The 8,768-nt window shown below is 40.6% G+C and overlaps 1 protein-coding gene across 2 annotated transcripts in view; it reads left to right on the forward strand.

The window, feature by feature from the left end:
* Positions 1 to 8,524, forward strand: part of LOC129778001 (microsomal triacylglycerol transfer protein) — a 29,261-nt gene extending 20,737 nt beyond the window's left edge. For both annotated transcript variants that reach the window (XM_055784622.1, XM_055784623.1), the window contains 4 exons: positions 2,000 to 2,169; positions 5,811 to 6,434; positions 6,495 to 7,948; positions 8,018 to 8,524. In XM_055784622.1, coding sequence (XP_055640597.1) covers positions 2,000 to 2,169; positions 5,811 to 6,434; positions 6,495 to 7,948; positions 8,018 to 8,333 — 2,564 coding nt within the window. In that variant the 3' untranslated portion in view covers positions 8,334 to 8,524. The remainder of the gene's footprint in view (positions 1 to 1,999; positions 2,170 to 5,810; positions 6,435 to 6,494; positions 7,949 to 8,017) is intronic.
* Positions 8,525 to 8,768: the final 244 nt, after the last annotated feature.

Raw genomic sequence — 8,768 nt, forward strand, 5'->3', positions numbered from 1 at the left:
AGATTGTTTTGTGACGAAAATCGTCATTTTTTTCAAGATTCGCTAGAGCCAATCGGAGAAGTTTCGGCACTTCATATGATCAACAGGCTATATTTCTTGAGTCAATTTGATTTTGTAAGGATGAAGCCCAATATCTTCTCGCACGTTACGCCACAATGAGGTTTGAGAGATACCCAATTCTTGCGAACGCCGTGCAATTGACTGTGTAGACTCAAATTTGGTCACTACACTATGCACAGACTGCCGGCTGGGACGATTTTTACGGCCGAAAATTGGAGTGAGCAATTTTTAACAATTATGCGTTGTTCGTTCGTGTACATCACCACGTTGAAACTGTCTATTTTGATTAACGTTTTGACATTGACAGATCATGAAAATGTTTCAAGCCACAAAATTGTCAAGTCGCTAATGAATGACCCTTTACCGCTGGGTAATTGAGGAATATAATAATTATCACGGGTCTATTTCTATGGAAAATAATTGCTTAGAATGTTCATAAATGACGATTTCCTTAAAAAAATCAACGATATTTTTTGATGAAACTTTACAGAAAATAAAGTAATACTTATCAATTGTTTAGTAACCGATAATAATTTCCATTTTATAAAATATTTTGTCATTGAATATTTATTAGTGTGATCTATGTTTTCTTTTTCCTTTTAATTAACCCTCTCACAGTCTCGGTTTCACAGACAAGAATCAATAATTTTGTTTAAAGAAGGCTAAATTACATCATTAGCATTTTAGCTGTAACAGAGCCGAATTTTAATCGAGCACATGTCACATGTTTATCATATCTATAATTAGCACATTACACAGTTGCCATTTTTCGGCGTAAAAGTATTCCTTCTGTTCTTCCATTATCCAGTTAGACCGAACAGCGGAGACAGTTGATTGATCATTGTTGAGTTATTTCTAGAACAGCAGCCCGATGTGTCTTGCAGAGCAGAGCAGTTGTACGGATGAATCGATTTTTTTCGACCGTGGATCGATCTCCATCGCTGATGATTGTTGCGTGAACGGAGTCATTCTGTAACAACACAAAGCTGGCCAATGAGGGCCCTGAGTTTTGAACTCACGATCGATCGCTTACTAAGCGAACGCGCAACAAATGTGGCTACGGAGACCCCCTGAATGAAGTTGAAGAAAAATATTTCCCAAAGGTTTTTCATTTTTCAAAAAAAATTATTTCAAAATCACAAAGACACGCACAGTCTGTGACATACCAGTTATGATTTTGCGCGCGAGAACAGGAGGGTTAAAACTATGTTTTATTGTCTAGTACTACATTTATATTCCAATGACATTTTCATGAGGCCAATGCTGGTAGACCGCGGCCTAACATTTGAACAATTAGTCGTCCGTAATGCCCAAAAGTTTGGTCACTCCTGCGATATAGCGTAATCGACAAAAGTCTTATTGAAATATGGACTTTTGTCGAATACGTCAACTTTCTATTTTTATATTTTCTGGTAAATAGTGCATTTCTGAATTGTGACTCCTGAAAAAAATGCTCCATAACTCGTAACATTTTTGTATGTAAATTCTCGAGTTTGACATGTTCTGAAAAAAAAGGTTACGGTACAGTATATGTCAATCGCGATGATTTACGCACAAAAAAATTTCCGAGTAAAAGATTAATAGTTATTTTTCAAAGCAAGCTTGAAAAAGTTGTTATTAGGAAAACTCTTTCCCTGTAGGAATACCATCCTTCCGATGAATGGATGACTTGTTACATATTTTTTACGAAAATAAATCTTTCATAATTTACATATTAAAAGTTTGTTCATTCCACATTGAAAACTTTTGCCATTTTCACCTCACGAGACGAGAAGAATCGTCTATGCCGTCAACGCGAATAGGTGTGCCATCTGACTACATGATCAAACCTCCATTGCAAGAGCAATTATAACAAAAAAAAACGACATGCCATTTCAATGTTTTTCAAATAAAACTACATTATGTATCAAAAAAATAATCAGTCACGTTTATTTTCCAGCGTTTGGTGACGCCTTCCAGTTGGGTACTGAACAAACCTACAGATACCAGAGCGAGGTACGGGCGGGTAGTGCAAGAAATGCATCACGCACGGTTGGTTATATTGTGAAGGGGAAGGTCCACGTGGCCACAGTGTGGGGCGATGATGAACACAAGCTGTTGCGATTTAAGGTAATTTTTTTTTACTAATTCATCACTGTTCTGGTTCCAATTTGGTATGCTCATATAATGGGTATTTCAATAGGGACGGTACAAAAGTAGACCGAAAGAGACAGCAAACGACGACATATTTTTTCTCACTCTCTTGACATTTCTCTTCAGTAAGGTTTGCCATTTCATAATGGAAAGATACCGTTCCGAATCATATTTCGGACGCTTAAGGCATATGATGCAGAAAACAGATCTCAACTTTATGCACAGGTATTATTGGGTAGATATTTTTAATAAATTAGTTCAATATGCTTTTAAGCTTTCAACTTTGGTACCTATTTGATTGAAAACATAAGAAAATCATCGAATAAAATGCTTTTCAAATGAAGCGAATAAGAATCAAACTTCGGACAGATTGAATTCAAATTTCGGACACTTTATTTTGTAATTTTATGGACGAAAATTACATTACACTTGATTAATTTTATAGTCAACTGCGAAACACTTACCAAGCAATCACAGTAAACTGTTAACGTTGATGAGAACTGATGAAACACGGGATAAATTTAAATATTTATGAACGGGTAAATTCTACGTGCTCACGCAAAACAAACGTCAAACACAAACAATTCAAATGTTATTCTCAAATGAAGTGATAGTGAAACCAAAAGATCACTCTAAAGAAGCAATTGTGATATTAAATTTATAGTTATATCATCAGTGCATGAAACATTTCAAAATATTAGAACAAAGTGCCCGAAATATGATGTTGTCCGAAATATGATTCAGAACGGTATACGATCCAACAACGAGTTGAGATTATTAAAATGTACTACCGAAATTCATAAAGGGTGTGTCACATCAAATTGCATCACGGAAAAAACGCTGTAGAAATTTAATTTTTAGGAATTATATCTTTAGGAAAGAACGGCAAAAATGGATGCTCCGTCAGGGAAAAAGATCATAAGCGCGTAGTTAAGCAGTTTAGACGTGATCCGAGAAGTTCGGTCCGGGATGTCGCCAATAAGCTGAATTTGTCAAGTTCATTCGTCCAGCGGACCAAGCAGCGGGAGGGCCTGCGTACATACAAGGTTCAGAAGGCTCCTAACCGCGACGAAAGGCAAAACATGGTGGGGAAGACGCGAGCCCGGAAGCTGTACACCGAAATGCTGACGAAGCCGCATTGCCTGGTAATGGACGACGAAACCTACGTCAAAGCGGACTTTCGTCAGCTGCCGGGCCTGTTGTTCTTCTCCGCAGAGGACAAATTCAGCGTTCCGGAGGAGATTCGCAAGCAGAAACTATCCAAGTTTGCCAAAAAGTACATGGTGTGGCAAGCGATCTGCCCTTACGGAAAGCGGAGCGCCCCCTTCGTGATGACCGGCACGGTAAACGGGCAGGTTTACCTTAAGGAGTGCCTACAGAAGCGCTTACTACCACTATTGAAGCAGCACGAGGGCCCGACCATCTTCTGGCCGGATCTCGCTTCGTGCCACTATTCAAAGGACGTGTTGGAGTGGTACGAAGCCAACGGGGTCACTTTCGTGCCAAAGGAAATGAACCCACCCAACGCGCCGGAGCTTCGCCCAATAGAGAAATATTGGGTGATTATGAAGCAGGCCCTCCGGAAGAACCCAAAAGTTGTTAAATCGGAGGCGGACTTCAAGAGAAAATGTATTTCTGTTCAAAAAAAACTACAACCTGACGTTGTACAGAACCTTATGGACAGGGTAAAGAGGAAGGTGCGAGCATACGGGCTTGGGATCGAAGTATGAATAAAAAGAAAATGCCTAAAGTTGTTTAATAGTTTTTATTTTACTGTCTAAAATTTTCAAAAGGATCGGTCTACTGGGCGAATTTCTACAGCGTTTTTTCCGTGATGCAATTTGATGTGACACACCCTTTAGTCAATGGCCTCAACAAATGAGATCAAATTGACGCAAGAATTGAATCCACTTAACCACCAGAAGCGTCGTCTATTCGTGAACAACAACTTGAAAATGATCCGGATTTTCATCGAAATATCATCTTCAGCGACGAGGCTCATTGCTGGCTGAATGGCTTCGTCAATGAGCAAAATATACCTTATTGGTCCGGCAGCAATCCACATGCATCCCGAACAAATTACGGTTTGGTGCGGTTTATGGTCCGGCGGCGTTATTGGCTCGTACTTCTTCCGTGATTATCAAGACCAGCACGTTACTATGAATGGGAATCGCTACCGTTCAATGATCACAGAATATTTTTGGCCCGAATTGGATGATATGTGGTTTCAACAGGACGGCGCCACAAACCACACAGCGAGTTTAACAAAACGTTTGTTAAACTCGCTGTGTGGTTTGTGAGCGTGTTATCTCACGAAATGGCCCTGTCAATTGGCCGCCTCGGTCGTGCGATTTGACGCCGTTAGATTATTTCCTGTGAGGCTACGTCAAGGCTATGGTCTATGTCAACAAACCAGCGACTATACGAATATCGTACGAATATCGAACATGAAATTGCAGCAGTATCGGCCGGTTTATGCTTGAAAACCGTTGAAAATTGGGTTCGTCTGGACTTCTGCAAGCGTGCCCGTGGTGGCCATACAAAAGAAATCGAGTTCCATACATAATGGCATTAACTGTATTTTCACATGAATAAAGAATTTCAGTGATATCCAAAACCGTTTTATTCAAAAAAACTTTTGTAGCGCTCTTATTGAAAAACCCAATACATGCATGCTGCAGGTACTTTTGTACTCGTGTTCGGACTCAGTGATGTTGATCATGATGTTTTAAATTGTAGAGTCTTAAACTTTCTTTGTTCATTCGCCTCTACCTTTCATGAAGGCCATTTTAGAAAAATTAAACTAAACTTCGACCTTGAGAGAAGCCATCTGGGAAGCTTCATTGTTGCTGTCATCTGATCATTTGCTTTATGACTTATGAAACTATAATAACTTATTGATGCATTTTTTTAATCGATAATTTTTCGTGAATTCGAGCATTGTTTATGGGTTAAAAGCGGCGCCAAATTGAAGCGCATAGAAAGACGGATCTGAAAAAAGTGTTTCCCCGTGGTGGAAGCTATGGTATCCGTTGGAAACCTGAAGGTGAAAAGGTGTGTCTTCACCAAAACAACCACTGAACCGATTCTGTTTGGGCTATCTGTAGCGGTTCTGCGAATGATGCTGCATAGCATGATTTGTGAATTATTTGTTTGGAAAATGGCGTTTTTATGAACGTTGGAGATGTAATTCTGCTAAGGGATACCGAAAACTACTCGGATATTCAAGAAGTTCAGTGTTTCAGTGGCACTCCATATTTGGACAAAAGATGTTTCTTTTTTTAATTTCTATGTTTGATCTCGCCGGTAGTAATTTCGAAGTCCTACGTTACCAATACGGGCTTGTACGACCTTCTAGCTTTTATTGAGTTTTCATAAATCTGAGGTGTTTTTTTGTTAATATTTTGAATGTTTTGGGTTAATGGTGTACATTTCGAGCAAAACGAAATTTTCTGATTACAAAAAAAAATCTTGTTTTTATGTTCACTTGAACAAAATCAAATCCATAAAACTACACCCAGCTATTGATTGTGATGCATTTATTCTAAAGAATAGAATGTTTCCTTAGATAAGTGTAATAAATTACCATTTTTGTAAAAACTTACCTCCAATTCCAGATTTCCGATATCGTCCTGCACACTGTCCCAGGAGATGTCACCCACAAGACCACACTTTCAGCCGTAAGCACTTCCCCATTCTACGCCCACTGGAATCTTGGGCATGTGAAAACTTTGTACACCAGCATACGCGAGGATGTTTCGTTGGTCAATTTCAAAAAAGGGATCGCTTCCCTGTTCCAGTATCAACTGTTAGACGGCAGCTACGTAGAAGTTGATCCTTCGGGAACGTGTGATGTACAGTACACTTCCTACTCGTCAACCCGCTACCACAAAGCAAAAACCAACTGTAAATTCCCCGGCGATCGATTCGAACGAACCGAGTATCCGCTTCGAAGTTTGGGCCGAAACTCACGTAGCACAGATCTCACTGTTGGTACGGAAGGAACGCTGGAAAAGGTAGTAGCGCAAGACTACCTCAAGTATGTGGTTAACGCGTACGATAATGTGGGTGCGTTTATTGAAGCAGTCACGAAACTTGACCTGGAAGGAAGTGCGGATGGGGTGAATTCATGGCCAGGCACATCAATCGAGGAGGTAGTTAAACAGATCAATCTCGAAGAGTATACGTTGACCTCGCAAGAATTCGGACCCAAAAAATGTGAAGGAGTAAACTGTCACGGGGTAAGCTGTGCTCGAGTCATCTATCGTAATGAACGCTCACTCTTTTCTCTCTCTCTTCAGCTTGTAAAACTAATTAAGAACTTCAAAAATAGTCTCACAAATGAACAAATCGGCAAACAGGATGCGTCTGCCGCTTTAATAGAGCTAGTACAGCTGGGTCGTAAAAGCTCTTCGGAAGAATTAAATCGCATCATAAAGGCGAAAACACTACAAGAGCAGAAAGGTCAACTGTTGGATCTGTTGGGAGCCATTCAAACTGTTGAATCTCATGCTGCTGCCAAGAGCATACTCACGTACGAAACAGACGAAGAACTGTTTCTGGCAGAGAGGTATCTTCAAGCTTTAGCGGTCGGTAGTCGTCCCAAGCGAACGGTTATTCAGGATTTGCTTGCGATGGCCGAGAAGAAACCGACCAATGATAAGTTCTACGACACGCTTGTACAAACTATCGCTTCGATGGCACACCGCTACGCCAGGTTACCAAGTAATTCATATGATACTGATCTGGTTGAGATGGTAAAGGAATTTCTACTGAAACGATTGGAAGAATGTCGCAAGGATAGTTGTAAACAGAAATACATCCGGGGATTTCACAACCTCAAATCACCGAAAACACTGGAAGTGCTGGTAAAGCTGGCACTGGAGGGCAGTCCCAAAATTAGTGTGACTGCCATGAAGGCGTTGAGATCATTTTCCGTGTTCGTATGGGATGACGATTTCAAAGCGATATTTGAGGATATTTTCTTTCAAGCTTCCAAGAAATTTGATTCCAGTGCTCGAGCCTTGGCATTGGATATCCTATTGGATCTTAAACCGGATACAGAAGAATTAACACATATAATGCAGTACCTCAAATCAAAAGATAAGGTATATGAGGTTAAACAGTACCTTCTCCAGAAGCTTCATATGCTGGCAAGTCGTTGTCCAGACTTTGCTGAAATGCTGAAAAAGATTGTCCGTCGAGACCCGAAGTTGAACAACTATCATGTAATCGGCGCTAGAGGATTATCTACAGCACTTACCAGAACATATTCAACGGCTCCATCGTTCAATTCTTCGCTAGTATCTCTCCAAGAGATGAGCGGAGGGGTTTTGAAGCGTGGCATAGTGGATCTCACATTGGAAGCAGAACAAGAACAATTCAGCATGTTCACTTTGGGACTTTTTGCAGGTGGATTGTCCTCTTTTGTTAGCAGCGGAGATAACGAAGAGATTGAAGATGACTCCGATTCCATTGCTGGAATGGAATTAACGGTACAATCGTCGGTTCTGCGTCCATTGGTTTTCTTCGATGGTAAAGGTGAACTGATGGGACACGTGTGGAGTGGAACTGCATCGGAACCCACTCCAGCATATCAAGCCACTACGCTGCTACAGGATAACGAAGAACGTTTCCCATTGCAAAATGGAGCTGCTGTGAAACTGAGTACGATAGGGGCCATTTCGATTGATCTTAATGGGCAGGTGACTATGAGTCTCTGGGGAAGGAACGCCCACTCGAAGGTTGAACAAAAGTGAGTATGAAGTCATATACTATGTTGAGTGACTGTGACTGTGATAATAATTTACTCCTATACTTATAGCACTGGAATCGCTGTTCATGGAAGTCTTTCGTTGGAAACTTCCTTCGTTGGTTTGAGTGTAGATTTCAATATGGCTCAAGAGCCACAGCTGCACCTTACATCCGATTTGGACTTTTCTTCAGAATCAGCTCTCTGCATGCAACTGATGCAGCCGAATAGCGTCCTCACCTACAAGGTGACGAATCGGGTATTCATCCCGGAAGCGAGATATCAAAAAGTGCTTACCACCAAAATCACACACAACATTCCCGGCTACACACACGCGCTGAATCAGAAAAATAACGCTATGTGCAATCTTATTGCCAGCAGTAGTTGACCAACATTAATGAGAGTTAGGAATCTCGAGCCCAAAGCTACCATTTTGCTCCCAAAAATTACCGTTTAGGATGAAGTAAAAGTGTGAAATGTGAATGTGTTGTGTGGTTGATTAATAACAAAAAGCTACGTAGAAATTAGATTGAGTAAATTCATGATTTAATATAGTATGAGTTTCATTTTGATACATAATTATTTGGTCGAAATCGTTGCTAGTGCTGAGTTGCACTCTCGAAAGCCAACCCGATCCATAGCTCTCCGAGTGTACGAAGTATGGCCGATGTTCGGGAAGTATTCGCAAACACTAGGTTTTTTCAATGTTGACTACTTAAAACAAACTATGAAGGTGCACATGGAAACGAAGTTAGAGATGGAAAATGAACAGTTCATGGTCCCTACTTTACGCCGAACCCAACACATGTTACGAGATAATCCC

This window comes from Toxorhynchites rutilus, chromosome 3 (assembly GCF_029784135.1).
Source record: "Toxorhynchites rutilus septentrionalis strain SRP chromosome 3, ASM2978413v1, whole genome shotgun sequence".
NCBI classification, from domain to species: Eukaryota; Metazoa; Arthropoda; class Insecta; order Diptera; family Culicidae; genus Toxorhynchites; species Toxorhynchites rutilus.